Source organism: Mytilus californianus, unplaced genomic scaffold (genome assembly GCF_021869535.1).
Source record: "Mytilus californianus isolate M0D057914Y unplaced genomic scaffold, xbMytCali1.0.p SCAF_8, whole genome shotgun sequence".
Classification (NCBI taxonomy): domain Eukaryota; kingdom Metazoa; phylum Mollusca; class Bivalvia; order Mytilida; family Mytilidae; genus Mytilus; species Mytilus californianus.
The window spans coordinates 81,236,076-81,260,666 of record NW_026262734.1 but is presented as its reverse complement, the minus strand read 5'-3'; the positions used below and the strand labels follow the sequence as shown (position 1 = coordinate 81,260,666).

Sequence of the window (24,591 nt, the reverse complement as noted above, 5' to 3'; positions counted from 1 at the left end):
CATAAACTTCAGATGTGATATACATGCACTGTTTTGTAAATTTCACTGAAACTAGAAATTCACATTATCCGAATTGTTATTATATTAAAATGACTGATTATCCACTAAAGTATTCATGAATTCAGATATGATGCACTATTATTATTAATATTCACTGAAACTATGAATTTTCATTATTCCAAATGGCTATTTCAAATGAATAATTATCCAAGGTATTCATGGAATTCAGATACAATGTATGATTGCACTATTAATATGCACTGAAACTATGAAATCCTGTTATTCCAAATTCATTATTGATATACCAAATGAATAATTATCATGATTATCCAAGTTATTTAGTCATCCAGTACTGTGGTCCTCCTTTAATACAATTTGTAAGTTTCCTATTTGTACAATGCACAATCTTTCTAGTCCAATTCAATCCTAACATCACAAGTCATCATCATCATGGAATAACGCTGCAAGTGCTATTCATTATTTCCAAAAACAATAAATAACTAGCACAAAATAATGAATTAATCCACTGTTTCACAATTTGCAGCTATAAGAGTGACTCAGTGACATCTATATTTCCTATGAATCAAAGTGCAGTCATGTAGCAGGCTTCATATTCTAAGTGGGAATCATGCTCAAGCCAATATGAATCTACAAAAAAACATATACATTGAGACTAAAGTACAGTAAAATTTTAACTAACATAATACTATATACATTGTACAGTACTTAGATAAAAGTCAATTACAATAACTGTATTTACCTAGATGAAAACTAGCAATCCTCATTTGATTGACAAAAAATTTCTAGGACTTATACAATTATATTAAGTCCCAATTTTAAACAAGAAGAATAAATCTTTTTAGGGGGTCTAAATTCTATATATGGTGTTGTCTTTTTTCCTACATTAATGATTTTTTATGTGTGAGACATCATAGACATAGTTATTCCTCTCTAAAACACAACAGGTTATTGCTTTTGTTCATGTTAATATGAAATAGATTGATACTACAGAGAAAAGTTTAAAGAATGAAAAAAATAATTAAATAAATAAATGCACTGTTACTATATAGATGCTATTGACTTTCCCTTTGTCAAGTGCATATAATGAACAAACCTTTGTGATGTAAATGTAGAATCTTTGTCCTAAGGTTAATCAGGATAATATATATACTGTTCCAATGCTTAACCCTCCCTGTTAAATGTTTTAAATCCTTGAGTTTAATTTTACATCTTTTGTGTTACCCTATACTTTTTACTTATTACAGCTTGTATTAAACATGTTAAATAATGCTTTGCAGCTCAGACAACACTTTCTTTATTTTATTTTAGTTATTTACCCAATTTTATTTTGATAAATCAATACTCAGATAACTTTGAAAATATGCATTTTTTGTATCCAAAATAATATTATATCCTGCTGTTTCATATTTTTCTTAAATTATAATTGATTTTGAAAAATTTATCAAAATTTTGAAGAGGACAATTATAATTTGTGAACTTCATTATAAAATCATCTTCAATATATACCCATGACAGTTTAAAATTCCTCCCCAAGGCAATAAACTATTGTGTGTCTTAATCTGTATATTAGCTATAGCATGTATATAAGAATTCCTGATTATTACCTATCCAGTGTTAACATCCTGATTATTACCTATTTTAATATCACATTTGCATGGTCATGAATTCATGTACAGTAAATACATATATTTTAATTATTTATTTTGAATTTGAATAAAAGGTATTTTTAAACTAAATTATTAGACATACAATGCAGTTAACACAGTAAATTTTATGATAACTTACTTGATAATACAATATCTATAAAAAAAATTTTGAGCTTCATAAAAGTATAAATACTTTCATGACTTTAAAAAAGTTTATACCATGTTTAGATAAAACAAAATATGCTTACAGATGCAGATAGATTTTTTTGTTATGTTTTCCCCACATATTGAATGTTAAACATAAAATAGTTATGTAGAAAAGGCAAAAAATATGCAGTCAGATGTGATTGCACATGATGAAAGGAGATGTGGGAAATAATTATATATCAATGATGCATCAACCCAACAGTAAGGCAACAATAAACTTTATTGTTTAAAGTAACCAAAACACAATTTAACACACAAATTTGACTCATGAATAGAAAGTCCTTTAATCATTTTAATGGTGGAATAAATAAAAAGACCCTTGAATGTTACTACTAGATAACATTTATGGCATAAATGAATTTTGACTAACCATGCTACAGGGCACAATTTATATAAAAATTTCACATGAAAATATATAGTTTAGGTTCAAAGTATTTACAAATGTATAGTGATTTAATATTCTATGCTAAATCTAAAGAGAATATAATCATGATGCTAACTTTGCTCTTTTAATATGTTTTTTATTTCTTTTTAACTTAAAACTATGTACATGTAGCAATTAACATGATGAAATATTTATAGATATTTTATTCATTGTAATTATTCATTTTGAGAAAAGATGCAACAACCTCCACAACCCTTGTTCAATATGAATCCTTAAGTACATGATGAAACAATTACTAATTGAATTAGCACATTTTGTTTAATCAACTGTGTTTAAATGGCAACTGTTATGACCATGATGCCTCTGTGCATGGTTTCAGGAACATTAATTTAATAATATTGTTTTATTTTGATGATTAATGCCTTATATTATCAAATATATTCATGTTTTGTTGTCCATGATTTGGGAATTATTTTAAAATTGAATGAAAATGCATACTTGCTAAATAAGTCACTAAAATTCATAATTTTCATAGAATTTTATGGTCAGATCATATGTTTTCGTACACTGTCATATTAATTTGTACTATGCATGTTTTTTCAATGAAAATTGTGACGTCACAATGCATTCTTAATAGAACGAAAACTATCAGCTGATAAACAGATAAAGCAAAACCAGGGAAACACTTGTAATCCAACATTAGTAACACAATTATATGGATATGTACATGTAAAGATTGGTTGGTTGTTGGTTATAAAAAGTCCAGTGACAAGTATTTCATGCAAATTTAAGACAAGAGAGTTACAATACATTAACATACAATATGTACATGATGTATAGGTCCTGTAAAAGGCCATCCCGCACAACAAAAGTTAACCAATGCCCCACATGTTAGAGTTTAACAGTAAGACATGAAGATTAAGAGTAACCTTTTTTTATTCCCTTGACCTTGTCACCCTTAGGGTGATGTGTGCAAAGTAAATACGGGATTAAATGACAAACACATGATAAAAGGGGGAGGGGGAATGGTGTCATACATGAATTTCAATGATGCACAACTTTTCCAAGCCCAAATCCTAACTTTGCCTTGGAACATGCAACTATGCACGAGTGTGGTGATATAGATCGTCGATTCATAGCCTGTCTGTCAGTCTGTAGGACTGAGAACAAATGTGCACATTTTCCCTTCAAAATCTTGGATTCATGATTATTCGAAAGACATGCTTTAAAATATTGTTCATTTCTACTCACCGATTGTAATTTCCAGCTCAGCTTATATTGTACATGTGGTCTAACATCTGTAGTTTCCTGTGTAAAATATAGTTTGCCGACCTGCAGGTCCAGTTTGCCGACAAGAAAATAAAGATGGTAAATCGTTCACGGTGAAGAATTGTTTTCCGTTTTTATACGACCGCAAAAATTGAAAATTTTTTGGTCGTATATTGGTATGACGTTGGCGTCGTCGTCGTCGTCGTCGTCGTCGTTGTCGTCGTCGTCGTCGTCGTCGTCGTCCGGCGTCGTCCGGCGTCGTCCGAAGACACATTGGTTTTCGCACTCTAACTTTAGTTTAAGTGAATGGATCTCCATGAAATTTTACCATAAGGTTCAATACCACGAAAGGAAGGTTGGGATTGATTTTGGGGGTTATGGTACCAACAGTTAAGGAATTAGGGGCCAAAAAGGGGCCAAAAATAAGCATTTTTGTAACTTCCAGACAATAACTTGTGTGTAAGTGTATGGATCTCTCTGACATTGTACCACAAGGTTCCATATCACAAAGGGAAGGCTGTAATTGATTTTGGGGGTAATTGCCTCAAAATTTTAGGAATTAGGGGCCAAAAAAGGGGCAAAAAACAAGCATTTTTCTAGTTTCATGACAATAACTTGTAAGTGTTTGGATATTTCTGAAATTGTACTACAAGGTTCCATATCACAAAGGGAAAGCTGGAATTGAGTTTGGGGGTAATTGCCCTAAACGTTTAGGAATTGGGGGCCAAAAAGGGGCCAAAAATAAGCATTTTTCTAGTTTCCAGACAATAACTTGTGTTCAAGTGTATGGATTTCTCTGAAATTATACTGCAAGGTACCATACCACAAAGGGAAGGCTGGGATTGAGTTTGGGGGTGATGAATCATAAGGGGGTTCAAAAAATTTGGGGGGGGGGGGATTTTTTTTTTTTCTTTTTTTTTCTTTTAAAATTTTCCATTTTAAGTTGGTTATTTCTGATTTATATTTAAAAGCAAATAATAATGATATGGTAGGAGATACACACCAAACAGGATGTGTAAATTATTATATAATAAGTATTGTGCAATAGCAAGAAATTTTCAATTCCACAGTATTGCACAATAGCAAGAAATCTTCAATTGCACAGTATTGCGCAATAGCAAGAAATCTTCAATTGCACAGTATTGCGCAATAGCAAGAAATATCCAATAGCACAATATTGCGCAATAGCAAGAAATTGTCAATTGTACAGTATTGCGCAATAGCAAGAAATATTCAATTGCACAGTATTGTGCAAAAGAAGATACTTCGTATAAATTGCTTATTTCTTGATCAATTTCAATGGGGTTTTATTCTTGAATTCTTGGGGTTCTTTAATATGCTGAATCTTACCGTGTATTAAGTTTTTGGATTTTGGGCCCCGTTTTTAAATTGGTCCACATTGAGGTCCAAAGGGTCCAAAATTAAACTTTGTTTGATTTCATCAAAAATTGAATTATTGGGGTTCTTTGATATGCCGAATCTAATCGTGTATTTAGATTCTTAATTTTTGGTTCCGTTTTCAAATTGGTCTACATTAAGGTCCAAAGGGTCCAAAATTAAACTTAGTTTGATTTTAACAAAAATTGAATTTTTAGGGTTATTTGATATGCTGAATCTAAACATGTATTTAGATTTTTGATTATGGGCCCAGTTTTCAAGTTGGTCCAAATCGGGGTCCAAAATTAAACTTTGTTTGATTTCAACAAAAATTGAATATATGGGGTTCTTTGATATGCTGAATCTAACCATGTATTTAGATTTTTGATTTTTGGGCCCTGTTATCAACTTTTTCCACATTGAGGTCAAAAGGGTCTAAAATAAAACTTTGTTTGATTTCATCAAAAATTGAATTCTTGGGGTTCTTTGATATGCTGAATCTAACCATGTATTTAGATTTTGGATATTGGACCATAATAGGTGAATGTCCAATTTAAAATTTTTAAGTTCTTAGACCACATTCATTCTGTGTCAGAAACCTATGCTGTGTCAAATATTTAATCACAATCCAAATTCAGAGCTGTATCAAGCTTGAATGTTGTGTCCATACTTGCCCCAACTGTTCAGGGTTCGACCTCTGCGGTCGTATCAAGCTGCGCCCTGCGGAGCATTTTATTAATGAAATTTTACAGTTTAATCTGAGACTACTATAATGTGTTATAGTAGTCTCAGATTTAATTAATTATTTTTTGTATCATCGGAAATATCCCTCATGGAGAGTAATTCAAAGTAAAACTGTTTTATTGTGCTGTACAATATTGGTAACTATGTCATATTCTTTAAATTTACTTCACGTACACCGACGGTACATTTTCTATTCCTCAGAATTTATCAAAACTTTTTCAAATATCAATTTTAATGAATTCATTAGTATCTTCTGCAATAATATTAAAACTTCATTTTTAAACGAAGGCTTCTGGTATGTAAAACCAGTTATGAACGAATCTGAATAGATCAAATAAAAAAGTAAAACACCTAAAGGAAAGTCAAACGCACATGTCAAAAATGAACGGACAATGCTATGGCAATAAACGGAAATAGACAAAAGACAAACAACGATCGCAAAATAAATAAATAAAAAACAAAACAAGTCAACAACCGCACAATAGATAATAATAGTATAAATTATGGGCTATTTCACAACTATATCAAATCTTGAGAGCCGGGTGAAACGTAATTTTTTTTTTACACTGAGTTGCTACCGTGACGCTCAAATATTTGTCGACTGCAACAACCTATGAAATGTTTGTTTTAAACATTTAACGACTGTAGCAACCTTTTAAAATTTGTAATAAACATTTTATGACTGTAACAACCTTTAAAAAGTTGTAACAAACATTTTACAACTGTCCCAACTCAAAAAAACGATGTAACAAACATTTTTTGACTGCATCAACGTCTGAAAAGTTGACACAAACAAATTTCAACTGTCCCAACTATTAAAAGGTTTGGACAAACATTATACAACTGCCACAACTTTTGGAAAGACTGTAATAAATAGTTTTTGACTGTGAAAACCCCGTAAACCACTGCAACAATCCTTAAATGACTGTTGATAACATTTTTTGATTTTCACAACTCATAAAAGTGTTGGGACAGACATTAATCAACTGTATCAGTTTCTTTGACAGTCATCTTCAGTCTTCCACAGACTAAGACAGTCGTACAAAAACTGTTACTGGTATGGACAGTTGTTTTTTCGTCCAGTAGTGTAGTATATCAAATGAACGGCTGAAAACCAAAAATCTCAAATGTTATTGCCTCAATGCTAAATTTCACATGTACAGCAGCAACTAAAATGTGTTACAGGGTTATAAGCACCTCTATGAATCTAGTGTATATAAACTTTTTATTCCTGTCATCATACTGCTATTGTTATGCCCCCACCATATTAAGTTTTACCCTGTTCTTCTGTTAAGTATGTAAGTCCCTTACTTGTACGTACGTCCACACATCCCATAATTGGTTTCTGTTCTCTTACTTTAGTTTGCCTGAACCAAATTGTATGAAACTTCTATGCAATGCTTATTACCACAAAACACAGGTCAAGTTTGAATTTTGGTGGCGTCAGTTATACCGTTCTAGAGTTATGCCCCTTTACAAATGTAAAAAATGCTGATTTTTTTCATTTCCGTTATCTAACTGTAGTTCGCTCAACCAAATGTTATGAAACTTATACACAATACTTTTAACCATAAAACCAAGATCAAGTTTGAATTTTGGTGGAGTTATTTTTACTGCTCTAGGGTAATGCTGTTACAAATGGAAAAGTTGCCTATTTTTTTATTTCCGTTCTTTAACTTAAGTTTGCCTCAACTTAATGTGTAGGAATGTATACACAATGCTTATTACCCTAAAACTCAGATAAAGTACAAATTTTGGTATCGTCACTTTTACAGTTCTTGAGTTGTGACCCTTTATAACGTTAAATGCTAGCGGACACATTCCACATTTATTGATCAAAGCCTTTAATATAAATTCAATTTCATAACAGTTGTATTGAATTAAGTTACTTGTAACTGTCTTATTTAAAAAAAAAAAAAAAAAAAAAGATGTGGTAGCAATTGAACCAATGCTATCCAAAAGAGTTCAAAGGAGGAAGATATATTAACAATTATAGGCCACCATACAGTCGTCAACAATGAGAAAACTCATACCATATAGTAAGCTATAAAAGGTAATGATATGAAACATGTGGAACAATTCAAACAAGAAAACTAACGCGTTAATCAAATACTAAAATCACAGGCCCTTGACATGGCATGGGCACATAAAGAAATTAACAGAGCTTTCTGTATATATTTTATTATTTTAGATCTACAGTTTAAGGTTGCAATAGAAAATATCAAAATTTTATATTACAAAAATGAAAAAACTAATTTTTGATAATTCCTGAAGAGACAATGTTTTAGTTAAACACATCAAAGCTGTGATTAAATACATATTTGAAATAATACACGTCTATAACCTATTTGAAATAATACACATCTACAGTTGCAAACTTTCCAGAAGTGCTATCCAGCACTTTGATTGGCTTATATCTCTGAAACTAAAGCAAAAGTAAAATGGTTACATTATTTCATGCATCAATTGTAATAAAAAATATCAGGTGAGCGACACAGGTGCTTTGGGGCCTCTAGTTTATAAATCAAGATCAACTAGGTAGATAAACGTTCATTCATTATTATGTTTGGTCTGCTTTTAACCTAATGACAAGTTGTACTGGATATGGGAAACTCCTATCTTATTTTCTTGTGAATAAAATTGAGAATGGAAATGGGGAATGTGTCAAAGAGACAACAACCCGACCATAGAGCAGACAACAGCCGAAGGCCACCAATGGGTCTTCAATGCAGCGAGAAACTCCCGCACCCGGAGGCGTCCTTCAGCTGGCCCCTAAACAAATATGTATACTAGTTCAGTGATAATGGACCTCATACTAAACTCCAAATTATACACAAGAAACTAAAATTAAAAATGATACAAGACTAACAAAGGCCAGAGGCTCCTGACTTGGGACAGGCGCAAAAATGCAGCAGGGTTAAATGGGTATTTAGAATGTGAACTGGCAATATTTTTTACATCATTTATACTAAAATATTGTGAATTTTTAACCAAAATAAACAAACTGACCTACTTCTTAAAAATACATTTTCTTTGTATATTTACAGCTGTTTCCAAGAAAGTCAGTTGATAAAAATCAAAGCACAGATGAAAATGGCCAAAGGTAAAAATACTTTAGAGAATTGACCTTTCTTATATACATGGATCATGAACAAGTAAAAAAAAAGAAAAATACGGAACTCCAAGGGAAATTCAAAACGGAAAGTCTCATTTCAAATGGCAAGATCAAAAGCTCAAACACATCAAACGACTTTTATTCAAGAGGTTCTAACTTTTAAGGATTTTATTTATATAGGTGAACCTTGAAATTCCAGTAATTAACAACATCATAATTACCTACATTTCTGTATGCAGAATTTTACTGTTACCTTGTAAGCTTGCAACCTTAAGATCTGACACAGTTTGTCAGGAAAAATGACTGTATATTCATATCACATAACATTTTTCTGTTCTTATGAATTAGATGCCTGTATTATTTGCTGATGAAAATTTTAATATATAAGAAATCATGCTTATTCTGAGTAAAAAAATCTCATATTCTCAATCAAGTTCTATCTTTTGTTTCAGAGAAACAAGCACAAGTTGAGAAGGTGAATGAAGTGTGTTTTAAGTTTGCCCACTGGAGGTTAACAGAAAAAGATGGACAGTTAGGTATAGCAGATCTGGTGTTGAGGAACTTTGTGTAAGTTAAAGGAAGTTTCAGTCATGTGTATTTTTGTAGATATTTTATTGCTGATCATTTTTGTTGTTGACACTTTCTGTACATCTATTTTAAGTTAATATGAAAATATGCTGAAATTGTCAAAACAGATAATTTAAGGGCCTTTAACTTTTACTGTTAAGAGAGAGTTTGAATTCCACTGAAACATATTTTTGACTTTAAAATAAATTTTGTTTTTTTAGATACAGTAAAGTAAACAGAGACAATGAAACCTGGACTCATCAGTTAGAACTGGGCTGGGTCAAAGTTACCAATCTACAGCCAAATACAATGTACAAGGTATAGTAGCTCTACGTTATATTTATTGATCAAAGCCTTTAATATAAATTCAATTTCATAACAGTTGTATTGAATTAAGTTACATGTAACTGTCTTATTTAAAAAAAAAAAAGAAAAAAAAAAAAGATGTGGTAGCAATTGAACCAATGCTATCCAAAAGAGTTCAAAGGAGGAAGATATATTAACAAATATAGGCCACCATACGGTCGTCAACAATGAGAAAACTCATACCATATAGTAAGCAATAAAAGGCCCTGATATGAAACATGTGGAACAAATCAAACAAGAAAACTAAAGGAAGGGTTTATCAGTAACAATACAATTTACTAAAAACAAATATAAAGGACCTAAATCAAGAAAAAAATACTAAAATCACAGGCCCTTGACATGGCATGGGCACATAAAGAAATTAACAGAGCTTTCTGTATATATTTCATTATATCAAAATGAACATTGAACAGTCCTTAAACAGAAAATTAGGATAAACAACAATAAAAACAGCAACTTAAATGTATGTATGTACTTATTTTATCTAAGTGAATTATGCTTTAAATCCCAGCCTGACACAAAATGTACTTCAGTCGACAATTAAAGTTTAACAACTGAGAAGAAATAATTTAAATTGATTAGGTTTGTTATTCACATATGAATGAATTAAATACATAATTATGAATAAAAAGATATGTGGGTATGTCAATGAGACAGTGAAGCAGATTAGAACAAAATAATACAAATAACTTTGTGATTAATTACAGGATGTATTAGTTCCAAGGGATCCATTAGGAAAGGAGAGTGACAGACAGATGGCCTTGAGAATATTATGCAGTGAAAGGTCACCAGGTGCAGTACACTTATAGAATATATAACTATTGAATGTGCTGAAATAAAAAAAAAAGTGAACTTTTATATGACTTCCCTCATCTTTTACTTTTAAAATATAAATTCAAATTTGATGCCTGTGTCATTTAAACATACTTATTATCAAGGCAGTGTAATCATGGATATTTGTTAAATCTATCAGTGTAACTCTATTAAACTGAAGTATAGGTAATGGTGATTTTCAATAATTACTTGTATATATTTGTCCTTTCTTTCCTAAATATAGGAAGATGTGGTATCAGTTCCAATGAGACAACTCTCCATACAAGTTACAATTTATAAAAGTAAACCATTATAGGTCAAGGTACGGCCTTCAACACGCAGCATTGGCTCACACCGAACAGCAAGCTATAAAGGGCCCCAAAAAATTACTAGTGTAACACCATTCAAATGGAAAAACCAATGGTCTAATCTATATAAAAACAAGAAACGAGAAACACGTATGAACTACATAAACAGACGACAACTACTGTAATCAGATTCCTGACTTAGTACAGGTGCAAACATTTGCATACTTTATTTCTTTTAACTATTTGTCCTTTATTTCAGTCGGTGGTATAGCAGTGAAGGAACACTTTGAAGTAGTTGTAATTCCTCTCCAGATACAGATCACATACCAGTTCTACAAAATTCTTCTAGCATTCTTCTTCCCTGGAGAAACAGATGAAGGTAAATCAATGGAGGAAGCAACTATCTAGGCAATTTACTTTCAGTGGGAGAGACTGATAGAATCATATGAGTGCCTTCCTGTACGAAGTATTAGATAGTATTTAGTATATGAGCTAGCCTGTCAAAAACTAACCAAAAAATATAAAACATGAAAGGTTGGACAAGATAGAGTTGCTTACACATACCATTCATTATTGCACTATTGAATATCTTGAATAAATCCAGTGTGGTGTGGTTTGGGGTTTTGATTATATGACAATCTTCAGTTATGTGCAAGTGATAGCTTTGCTTTAAAATGATTATTGAGTATATTTGGTTACAAAGATATGATTTCTGATTTTGGAAAAGAACAAAAGTTACAATTTTGAGATTTAAAAAGAATTTAAAGTCGAAAAATAATTGGTGGAACTGACCCCCATCTTTACCCCTGCCAGCCAGTTTAGACTTATTAGAGTAAAAAAAGTACTAATTATATGACAATTACTAGAACTCTCATTTCACAAATCTGTACATGAATTTGCATTAAAAGAAGTTCTTGGCTGTTGATGAATATGCTCAGATATATCTTGTAAAATAATGACTGAAATTCTTATTACAAAAAAGAAGGGCATGGTGGTAGAGTAGTCTGAATTGAGTTATGGCCCTTGGGCCATCTTGCAAATTGTACTACTTTTGCTGGTAATGGGTCTCTTTCAACTAGAACTGAGAGCCATGCATCAGTCTATAGACATCACATGCTGTAACTCTCAGCTTAGCCTGGTTTCTGTTGACCCACTCCTCCATTAGGAGCACCCCCTTCTAGAGGGTTGATTACCTATGTCTCAGACCTTCCCAAGGATAATACTGGCAACATGTGCCTTGTATGTTACCCCTAAAGCAAGCATTACCACCACACCAGCATGGTATTTGATTTTTAGGTATATATAGGCGATAAAACTGTGAGGCCATGATTCTGGAGTTCCAGATATTTAAATATTTTGATAACGGAATTTACATCCATTCACAATTGAGTTTGTTAACTGAATTTAGAAGTAGAAAAATATACCAAAGAAAATATCTTTCCATTTCTAGAAATTTATCAGGTTAAAAATTTACTTTAGACAACTTGGTTTCCCATAAAAATTGAATTTTCTGTCATTAAGGGGAGATAATTATAAAATTTTCTATCTTTCGTTTAAAACATTTGGCCAGTAATACAACTAGCAAGTCTTACATTTTAAAAATTATGCATTCAATGGTTTTATACAAAATGATTTACTAATACATGTTGAACAATAATATCTTTCAAAGAACATTATCAAATTAAACAAGAAATTAACAAAATTCAACTACTTTAATCCAATTTAAACAAATTAAAATTAAATCGTAGTAAATAATTTTTTAATTTATTTTATTGTTTGAAATCCTTTATGGTAATGTTAATGCAAAAGATTTTGAATTTAAAGTTCACTGTGAAAGAATTGATGATGATTTTAATTTAGAAAAAAAGGGGGGAGGGGTTCATTAATTATTGTTTCTGCACTACAAAACAAATCTTCACCATATCACTTACCATTTCATTTCATTGTGTTTGTATGTATCAATTATAACTAATAAGTTAACTAATTCAGAAATTATTGTGTGCATCATTATGATTTTTGTCCAGCCTGCGACTTTTGTCTCAGAAAGCTTGACATAGGGATAGTGATCCGGCGGCGGCGTTAGCTAACTTCTTAAAAACTTTATATTTTAGAAGGTGGAAGACCTAGATGCTTCATACTTTTTATATAGATGCCTTATGTTAGGAAGTTTCAGTCTGTCACATGTCCATTGTCCTTGACCTCATTTTCATGGTTCAGTGACTACTTGAAAAAAAAGTTAAGATTTTTTTGTAATGTTAATTTCTCTCTTATTATGAGTAATAGGATAACTATATTTGGTATGTGGGTACCTTGCAAGGTCCTCATACCCATCAGACAGTTTTCACTTGACCTTGACCTCATTTCATGGAACAGTGAACAAGGTTAAGTTTTGGTGGTCAAGTCCATATCTCAGTTACTATAAGCAATAAGTCTAATTTATTCGGTGTATGGAAGGACTGTAAGGTGTACATGTCCAACTTGCAGGTGTCATCTGACCTTGACCTCATTTTCATGGTTCAGTGGTTATAGTTAAGTTTTTGTGTTTTGGTCTGTTTTTCTTATACTGTATGCAATAGGTCTACTATATTTGGTGTATGGAATGATTGTAAGGTGTACATGTCTAGCTGGCAGGTGTCATCTGACCTTGACCTCATTTTCATGGTTCAGTGGTCAAAGTTAAGTTTTTGAGTTTTGGTCTTTTTTTCTAATACTATATGCAATAGGTCAACTATATTTGGTGTATGGAAATATTTTATGATGTGCATGTCAGTCTCGCAGGTTTTATTTGACCTTGACCTCATTTTCACGGTTCATTGCTCAGTGTTAAGTGTTTTTGTTTTTGTCTGTTTTTCTTAAACTACCCGGTATAAGCAATAGGTCAACTATATTTGTTGTATGGAAGGATTGTAAGCTGTACATGTCTGCCTGGCATGGTTCATCTGACAATGCCTGGCATGGTTCATCTGACCTTGACCTCATTTTCATGGTTCATTGGTCAATGTTTAGTTTTCTTGGTTAAGTCTGTTTCTTAGAAACTATAAGCAATAGGTCAACTTTATTTAGTGTATTGAATGATTGTTAGGTGTACATGTATTTCTTGTTCGATTTATATGACCTTGACCTCATTTTCTTGGATCATGTTAAGTTTATGTGAAAGTTGTAGTAAAGCTTTATATTTAGGACTATCAACATAATATCAATGATTAGTAAAGAAGGCGAGACATTTCAGCGTGTGCACTCTTGTTGACAAAAATGTTAGATTAATTATTGTGATTCTGGAAAAGGACCATACAGACATATGTTTCAGATATAAGAATGCAACTTCCTATTGCAATTCTCACCCTATTTGCATTATTCACATAAATTAAAAGCTCTAATAATTTCTGAATTCTTATAAATAAGAAAGAAGATACCAAAGGGAGGGGGATAAAAAAAAAAAAAAAATCTACGAGAGAAAACTACACAATAAACTCATATCTGCAAAAAAAAAATAATCTTGGGATGAGATCATGTGAGTTGGAAGGTTAGGCAGTTCAGGCTCCACCAGTTTTGTTGCTCAATTACAGTTGCACAAAAGACTAATATTGAATTAAGCCATTGGTTGGGGATAAGTGTTCGTCAGAAACTCATTAAAGGTTAATGGTCACGGGAACTTGGTATCCTTACCCTAAAAATCTGACTACCACGAAATTTATTAAGAATGTTTAGAATGAGCTTTAATACTATATCAAACAACCAGTTATTAAATAAAACATTTCCTGTCCTTTTTTACAGATGATGATGTTGAAAATAAGAAGAAGGATAAAAAAGAAAAGGACAAAAAGAAGAAAGAAGCAAAGAAATCCAAATCTTCATTTTATATTGATGTTGATAGTGAAGATATTGATAAAATGAAAGTAAGCTTAAAAACAACAAAAAAGTACATGTTAAAACTTTTTTTTTTTTTTAATTGAAATTGTATGAATGATATTTTCTACCATATTTCAGGTTGCAATTGGAAACAAAAGTAAACATCTCAGATTCTCCTTAAACAACTCTAAACTGTGTTGGACTGCTATTTGTACTTTTTTTTGGTGATTTTTTTTGTAAATAAGAAATCTTTTTCTTACCATCAATCTCATATAAGCTGAAACAGATCATTTTGATGTGATTAATGAACTCAGTCACTACATGTGTGTTTCACAATAGAATATTCATTGAAAATATCGACTTTTGTATTTTAGGAGAGGGCTGCCAACAACAACACATTTGTTTATGTCAAGATACCAGAAGTTTCAATGCGTGTTAGTTACAAGGTAAGTAGTACTTGTTGATCAGGAACAAATAAGATTTGGAAAGATAGACTTTTTGGGATCTCTTGCTTAAATTTTATTAATTTTAAATACTTTATGGAAGAGGTCTTTTTTAACCCCTGTTTGATTCAATCAAATAAGTTTGTAAAATATATTTAAATGAAATTTTCCACAAATTGACAAAGTTTTGTTCACTCATCGTTGTAAATATAACGGAATTTGATGAGACTGTCGTACAAGTGAGAGGTTTAGCGCTATAAAACCAGGTTCAATCCACCATTTTCTACATTTGAAAATGCCTGTACCAAGTCAGGAATATGACAGTTGTTGTCCATTCGTTTGATGTGTTTTGTCATTTGATTTTGCCATGTGATTAGGGACTTTCCGATTGAATTTTCCTCGGAGTTCGGTATTTTTGTGATTTTACTTTTTGTTATGTTATATATCATCAGAAAGTTAATAACCTGTTATGTGGCCATAGTGTTTTGCATATAAATCTTTTTTTCATTGCTAATTTCAATAAAGGTATCCAATATGGATTTCTTGAGTTATGATGTTCTGTGTTTTCCTTATGCTTACTATCCATTACTTAATTGTTCAATGACAAGTCCTGTGAAATTCCAATTATAATATTGAAACAGGAATGTGCTAGATATGACACTGTAATCAGATGTTCAGAAAAGACCCTGATTGGTCCTTCTGCAGCCACACTGACTTTGTTATGTGATCCAAGACCAGTCCCGGGACTCCAGCCTTAACTTGGGTTAAAACCATAATAAATTTTGATGGTAAAATATAAAACAAAATCACAAAAACCGATGTTTACTTCAGCTCAGTCAGTCGTCATGAAATGTTAAAATTCATTGTAAAATTTGATCTAATCTTAATTAAAAAAAAAGACTCATTTCAGAATGAACGTGTTTCTGAAATAACCTTGAAACGATTTTAATAAAGGATTCATTTTGAAAGCAAATTGTTTTTGTTTCATGAATTATGAGAGTACATAAAATAAAGTTTGCAGAACTCTGAAGCAAAGTTAACCTTAAACTGTTATAACTGGCTTCTTTATGACCCTTTCAATTTAGATGCTTCCAAAAATTTTGTATTTGGCTTACCATATTTTTAATCTCCAGCTTGATGTTTGATTGATGAAAGTCATTCCTGAAAGGCAACTTGATCATTGGAATTGGTATGATTCAATTATTCCACACAAATCAATTCACATTGATTTCACCTATACTTTAATATTACAATGTTTTAGGGAGAGAAAGAGAAGAACATAGAAGATATCCATGACTTTAGTATTATATTGCCGACATTTGAGTATCACAATCGTATATGGACATGGTTTGATATATTAATGGCACTGAAGAATGACAGTAAAAGACTTATACTATCTCAGGTAAGAAAACAGTCTGTAGTTTATGTTACAATTTGTTTGATATAAAGGATTCTTTAAAAAATATTTTATTATTCTATAGTTCTTGGATAAATTTACAAAATACAAATGAAAGAAAATATATAAGTACATGTCAATGAGACAGCAACCCGTAAGCACAAACATTAGGGGTCAAGGTATTTGTCCTGATGGTCATCAATGTGAGCCCAGGCGAGTAAATACTGTACTTGTCTTTAGTCATGCATTTACATTTGAATCTATGGTTGCCTCAACCATGAAATCTAGAAAAAAAATGACAATTGTTTGTTGGAGTTTTTAATACCACTTTTTATACGCCCGTTTACGGGACGTATTATGGTATACCGTTGTCCGTCCGTCTGTCCGTCGTCAACATGTCGGACATTAACTCAAAAATGCTTCAACCAATTTGCATAAAACTTTGGTGAATTGTTTATATCTATTGACGTGAGCTCCCTTTCGTTTTTTATAAAATAAAGATTTTACGTTTCCGAGTTATGGGGTTTTCTTCATTAAAAAAAGGGGGATTTTCCAGTTTTCGGACAATAAGTCAAGAATGCTTTCACCAACTTGCAAGAAATTGTGTTGAATTGTTTATATTTATTGACATGAGCTCCCTTTCGATTTTTATAAATTTTAGATTTTACTTTTCCGAGTTACAGGGTTTTATTCATAAAAAAAGGGGGGATTTTCCAGTTTTTGGACAAAAACTCAAAAATGCTTTCAGCAATTCTTATGAAACTTTGGTGAATTGTTTGAATGTATTGATGTAAGCTCCATTTAGAATTTTATAACTTTTACATTTTACATTTCTGAGTTATGGGGTTTTATTCATTAAAAAAAGGAGTGATTTTCCAGTTTTCGGACAATAACTCAAAAAGGCTGTCACCAATTCTCATGAAACTTTGGTGAATTGTTTATATCTATTGATGTAAGCTCCCTTTTTATTTTCATAAATTTCTAATATGACATTGATTGAGAATTAATTGAACTTTATTTGTTTATAGTCTGACAACAGATTTACTAAGTATTGCACAACAGCTAGAAATCTTTAATTGAATATAAATTCATCAATTCATATAACCAATTTCAAGTTCTTTGACTACATTTATTCAGAAACCAATAAGATGTCAAATATTTAATTACAATCCAAATTCAGACATGAATCAAGCTTGAATATTGTGTCCATTTTTGCCCCAACTGTTCAGGGTTGGACCTCTGCGGGCGTATCTAGCTGCGCTCAGCGAAGCAGTTTATTTGGATAAGGTTTCTAATGAGACAACTATCAACAAGAGAAGAACTGATTAGGATGTTTACAACTAAAGGACACTTTACAGTCTTACTATGAGCGGAACTCACAATGTAGACTACGCTATAAAAGGCCCTGGCATGACAAATGTTAAACAATTTATAAGAAAAACCAACAACCTAGTTTTAATGCATTTTTGTAGAGTACACTTTGTCATTGTTGTATAAAAAAAGACATTTAACAGTTAAATTAGTTTTCCTTTATCTTGTTGGTGAAGGAGAAGCAGACCAAATATTAAGCTTGGGGGGAGGGGGTTTAGAGCTTGAGATGGTAAAGACATCAGTTTATTGTTGAAGAATGTATGTTTACCTCTAGATGTCTTTTGGTTATTTACGTTGTTGGGATGCTTTCTCAATGACCTGTACCTCACACCTCCTTTTATTCCTATAAGTCAAGTTACAAAATATATGGTTCATTGAGAGGTCCCAAAATGAATGGATTTATTGTAATTATTTGAGTTTCAATCTATCTTTATTGTTTTTATTTTGTGCCGAATTTATTCTTACAGAAAAGTTCACAACTGTTCGTCTTGAACTTGCATGAAATATTTGCAACTGAACGTTGAGCAACCAAAAATCAATATAAAGAAATGTTGTTTTTCTAAGGAAAAATCAGGCTTTAAATAAGAAGATGTGGTATGAGTGCTAATGAGACAACTCTCCATCCAAGTCAAAATGTGTAAAAAGTAAACCATTATAGGTCAAAATACGGTCTTCAACATGGAGCCTTTGCTGACACCGAACAGCAAGCTATAAAGGGCCTCAAAATGACTAGTGTAAAACAATTCAAACAAGAAAACCAATAGTCCAATCTATACAAAGAATGGGAAACATTAATAATTTATTTTATATTTTGAAAGGCAATAAAACAGAAACTACACATGAGATCCAGAGTAGGGGATGAAACTCCCCTAACAGATGTACAACAGGAAGAAGACAAAATGAAAATGTTATTAGGGGCCAAATTGTTGGTAAGTTAAAATTATTTAAAGATGTAAAAATCTATAGATAGAACATGATTATTTATATTTGGAGTTTTTTTCTTTCTCTCATATGCATTTTCCCTGACAAATGAGATTCTGTTAAATGTGGGGCTGCCCAAGTTGCTTCCCTGGACAACTAGGTTTATATAACAGGTGATTATTAATAAAAGATCTTTTGCCATTTATTTGGAATATTTGACATGTAAAAAAATATAGTACAGCTCAATCGATTTTGAGGCAAAGTGAAGATGTTTTTATAAAATGAAAATAAACTATATTAAATATGGAAAATATAAATATGTGAAAGTTTTTTTTCATTTTTCATTATTCATTGTTATTTAGGATAAATCTCTTCTTTCATTTGGAATTGTATTTTTTATCTATGAACATTGATGAATTTAAGCTTCAAAATTCTTAAAATTCTTTGAATGTACTACCATGCTTTAATTTAGAAACCAATTTTGAATTTGTAGATACTTCATCTTTTAATGAATTTCTTTTCTAGGCAGGACAAGATAAACCAAGAAAGAAATCTCTTTTTGGGAAATCACAGGAAAAATAATATACAACTGTTAGCAAAGAGAACAAACATATGATATAAACATGAGATTACAAAATGCTTCTTTGCATTTACGTTTAGACAAATATATAGTTAAATAGTTTACATATTTACGAGGTCATTAGCTACTCATTATTCTCTGTGAAACTTGCTTTTACAAGTTAAAATAATACTCATTTATTACTATGACATCTCACTAATGGAAGATAATGTATAAAGTGAAATATCACTAATGGGAGATAATGTATCAAGTGAAATCTCACTAAGTGGAGATAATGTATAAAGGGAAGTATCACTAAGGGGAGATAATGTATAAAATTAAATATCACTAAGTGAAATCTAACTAAAAGGAGATAATGTATAAAGTGAAGTATCACTAATGGGAGATAATGTATAAAGTGAAATATCACGAAGGGGAGATAATGTATAAAGTGAAATATCACTAATTGGAGATAATATATGAATTGAAATTTCACGACTGTTCTCAAAACATAATTTATGAATATCTTGTATGACCTGGTGTAAGGCATATCTCATGAATGCTGTACTTAGCATTTATGTTGTCTTTAGAGGTGCCAACTATTGAAACCTTTCAAAGTAGCAGATCACCTATTTTAAGAAAATTTTCTTTGGCATGGAAACTGTTTCATGTTTTCTAAAATGATATACAATCTTACTTTTTGCAGTTAAATTATTTATAATTATTAATAATTATTTATAATTACTGTAACAACATGTCACCTACCTTTACTATAAACCAACTTATTTTCATGGATAATTTATTTCATTTTTAGCTCACCTGGCCCGAAGGGCCAAGTGAGCTTTTCTCATCACTTGGCGTCCGTCGTCCGTCGTCGTCCGTCGTCGGCGTTAACTTTTTACATTTTGAACTTCTTCTAGAGAACCACTGAATGGAATGAAACCAAACATGACATGAATGTTCCTTATGAGGTGCTGACCAAGTGTTGTTACTTTGTAGCCCATCCATCATCCAAGATGGCCGCCAGAGGGGGACTTAGTTTAACATAGGACCCTATGGGAAATGCATACAAATGACTTCTTTTAGAGAACCACTGAATGGAATAAAACCAAACATGGCATGAATGTTCCTTATGAGGTGCTCACCAAGTGTTGTTACTTTGTAGCCGATCCATCATCCAAGATGGCCGCCAGCGGGGGACTTAGTTTAACATAGGACCCTATGGGAAATGCATACAAATGACTTCTTTTAGAGAACCACTGAATGGAATAAAACCAAACATGGCATGAATGTTCCTTATGAGGTGTTGACCATGTGTTGTTACTTTGTAGTCGATCCATCATCCAAGATGGCCGCCATCGGGGAACTTAGTTTAACATAGGACCCTATGGGAAATACATACAAATGTCTTCTTTTAGAGAACCACTGAATGGAATGAAACCAAACATGGCATGAATGTTCCTTATGAGGTGCTGACCAAGTGTTGTTACTTTGTAGCCGATCCATCATCCAAGATGGCCGCCAGCGGGGGACTTAGTTTAACATAGGACCCTATGGGAAATACATAAAAATGTCTTCTTTTAGAGAACCACTGAATGGAATGGAACCAAACATGGCATGAATGTTCGGTATGACATGCTGACCAAGTGTTGTTACTTTGCAGTCGGTCCATCATCCAAGATGGCCGCCAGCGGGGGACTTAGTTTAACATAGGACCCTATGGGAAATACATACAAATGTCTTCTTTTAGAGAACCACTGAATGGAATGAAACCAAACATGGCATGAATGTTCCTTATGAGGTTCTGACCAAGTGTTGTTACTTTGTAGCCGATCCATCATCCAAGATGGCCGCCAGCGGGGGACTTAGTTGAACATAGGACCCTATGGGAAATACATACAAATGTCTTCTTTTAGTGAACCACTGAATGGAATGAAACCAAACATGGCATGAATCTTCCTTATGAGATGCTGACCAAGTGTTGTTACTTTGTAGTCGATCCATCATCCAAGATGGCCCCCAGCGGGGGACTTAATTTTACATAGGACCCTTTGGGAAATACATAAAAATGTCTTCTTTTAGAGAACCAAAAAATGGAATGGAACCAAACATGGCATGAATGTTCCTTATGAGATGTTGACCAAGTGTTGTTACTTTGCAGCCGATCCATCATCCAAGATGGCCGACAGCGGGGGACTTAGTTTAACATAGGACCCTATGGGAAATACATGCAATTGTCTTCTTTTAGAGAACCACTGAATGGAATTGAACCAAACATGGCATGAATGTTCCTTATGAGTTTCTTACCAAGTGTTGTTACTTTGCAGTCGATCCATCATCCAAGATGGCCGCTAGGGGGGGGGGGGGCTTAGTTTAACATAGGACCCTATGGGAAATACATACAAATGTCTTCTTTTAGAGTACCACTGAATGGAATGAAACCAAACATGGCATGAATGTTCCTTATGAAGTGCTGACCAAGTGTTGCTACTTTGTTGCCGATTTACTGTTCAAGATGGCCACCAGGATATTTTATTAAATAACGGGACCAATATTAATCAAAATTTGGCCTCAATCATTATTTGGGTATCTGTTATGATTTTTATCTATCTTTACATGATTTCTAAAACCAAAGTAGAGTCAGGTGAGCGACACAGGCTCTTGAGAGCCTCTAGTTTTTGCTCTTTCTAGTCGACTTCACAGGAATTATCTCATTTTTGCTATGTACGTATGTATTAATATAAAGGTAGACCCAAGTTCTAACATATTTGCAATGATGAATATTCATGTTATTTTTCTAATCACCAAAGCAAGTGGGATTGCTGCATTAAGAAACTATATTTAGACAATGGTTTGTCAATTTTAAAAGTACATCATTCTTACTTGCAATTAAATAATGTTATAAGAGCATGAAATAATCAGTTTAGATTTCTGTGTAGTGCTTTGAAAACATATTTGTCTTTTCTTCATTTTACTTTTTTGACTATGGTATCATCTGTCTTTTTTTCAACTTGTCCTTTTTTGGTTGTCCCGTTGTTATCGTCTGATTTTTGTGTTTTAAAAGATGATTTTATACACCTGAAAAATTCTCAGATAAAAGTTATCAATAAGTTGTAGAATATATTTTTTATCTGTGGGGGAGGGATTACATTATTATTGCAATTGTTATTTTTTTATGTACAAATATTAAATCAAATGTAAGCAGAAATTAGTGCAATATTTGATATTTATGGTTATATTAATTTTTTCGAAATATGCAATGTCATAATAAATTGAGGGAACAGTTAACTATATAGTGGTATGTAGAATTTGTGAAGACTATATGTTGCCTTCTAGATGTTATTTGGTATTGTGGATGTCTCACTGACAAATAATACCCCACATCCCTTTGTTAATATGAAATCAATGTTTCAAGTTTAAATGATTTTAAAGTGTTGCCACATATTTGATCAAAAGTATTTATGAAGATTCTTTAAATTTAGCAATTATTGTGTGCATTTGTTATTGCGAATTCTTGACCACTGGCAAAAATGTGTAATCAATTAATGTGATTTCTAAACCTCATAAAGGAAAATATTATTGTGAACCTTATAGTCTGATAATGTCGCATTTTTTGCATCAATAAAAAAATCACAATAATTTCTGAAATTTACAGTACCTACATCAAAGTTTGAAATTTACTACTACTACATATAGTAGCTATCAGGCAAATTGCGAGTTCAATTGAGATTATTACTAGCAATTAAGATTAGCCCGTCTAATATCAAGTTTGAAAAAATTGTTACAAAAGCAACAAATAAATGTACAGTGCTTCAGTTGAGGAAAAATGGTTTGTTTAGAAAAGCAAGGGGCAAATAATTTGTTTTTTATCCCTATAAACGGTCACTATATATATATAGCAGTGCAATACATGTGAAACCAGGAAAATATATCTTTGGACGAGATATTGTTTTCAACAATACTAGTGCTAGTTTTGCATTAGGGATAGAAATTTTGTGGGATATATGTTTGTATTCATTTTTAATTAGTTGCATTACATTGATATGATTAGTTTATTATGATGAGTTATTGTGCATTGTCATAGTTATTTATTTTTTAATATTTGCACTTTATGTGAAACCTGTCTGAACTTAACCTTGATTTTATAGTCAGAACAGAAACCTGTTGGGGTAGATTCATTTATTTTCGAGGGTATCAATATTCATGGATTGAGGAAAACTTGCTTTTTTCTGTGGATATTTAATTTTGTGGTTTTGTCAAAGTCTGCATATGCAACTTTAAAGAAAATGTGTCATTCATTGAATATTTTTTAATTATTAATTCTGATCGTTCACCCGTACTCACGAAGATTGGTATCCAACGAATAATAATGAGTCCACAGTATATATAAACCCTTGTATGCTGACATACAAATACTATGTTTTAATATTTGTAATATATCCTGTGTAAACTGGGCATTTGTCTAGTGGGGACTAGCAATCAGATTCGAAAGAGTTTTCTGTAGACAGGTTTCATCATATATCATTGTTGGTGCTTGAAAATTGTGAAAACATGATAATCTGATCTGTGATAATAAAAGAATTAAATTGTTATTGTCAGCTTTATTTATACCAGGACTGGTACATTTGCCTCTCTCTCATTTCGTGTTTAACTTCAGATATACAGAAATTTCTTTCAGTTTTCTTTCCTATTCATGCTATTTTGCCACTTTAACTTTTTTGATTCAATTATCACTGATGAGTCTTTTTAGCTGAAACGTGTGTCTGGTGTACACAATTAAAATCCTGGTATCTATATAATATAAAAATAAGAAGATGTGGTATGATTGCCAATGAGACAACTCTCCACAAGAGACCAAATGCCCCAGAAATTAACCACTATAGGTCAATGTACGGCCTTCAACAATGAGCAAATCCAGAGTTTATATTGAACTAATAGAATAAATATTGACTATAAATTATGCCTATAAAGACTTGTGTTCCTTACACTTTAATTTTATATTGCTCAACTTACGCTCTGTGTGAGCTGCTGCCATCATATTACATTGTTCATCTGTATGAGGGTCTGGATGGGGTTTACAGAATAGAGAACTTTCTGTGGACTTGGGTTTTATAAAAATAAGAAGCTGGGTATGATTGCCAATGAGACAAGTCTCTACCAGAGACCAAATGACATAAAGCTTGTTAGGTGAATCATTCCATGCACCAAATATAGTTGACCTCTTCCTTATAGTA

At 32.1% G+C, this 24,591-nt stretch overlaps 1 protein-coding gene across 2 annotated transcripts in view; it reads left to right on the top strand.

Moving 5' to 3' along the window:
- The window catches only part of LOC127712069 (protein KIAA0100-like), a 125,046-nt gene extending 101,097 nt beyond the window's left edge, over positions 1 to 23,949 (top strand). For both annotated transcript variants that reach the window (XM_052218263.1, XM_052218262.1), the window contains 10 exons: positions 8,697 to 8,752; positions 9,217 to 9,331; positions 9,553 to 9,649; positions 10,405 to 10,489; positions 11,078 to 11,197; positions 14,593 to 14,714; positions 15,042 to 15,113; positions 16,372 to 16,512; positions 18,696 to 18,806; positions 19,324 to 23,949. In XM_052218263.1, coding sequence (XP_052074223.1) covers positions 8,697 to 8,752; positions 9,217 to 9,331; positions 9,553 to 9,649; positions 10,405 to 10,489; positions 11,078 to 11,197; positions 14,593 to 14,714; positions 15,042 to 15,113; positions 16,372 to 16,512; positions 18,696 to 18,806; positions 19,324 to 19,380 — 976 coding nt within the window. In that variant the 3' untranslated portion in view covers positions 19,381 to 23,949. The remainder of the gene's footprint in view (positions 1 to 8,696; positions 8,753 to 9,216; positions 9,332 to 9,552; positions 9,650 to 10,404; positions 10,490 to 11,077; positions 11,198 to 14,592; positions 14,715 to 15,041; positions 15,114 to 16,371; positions 16,513 to 18,695; positions 18,807 to 19,323) is intronic.
- The last annotated feature ends 642 nt before the right edge of the window (positions 23,950 to 24,591 follow it).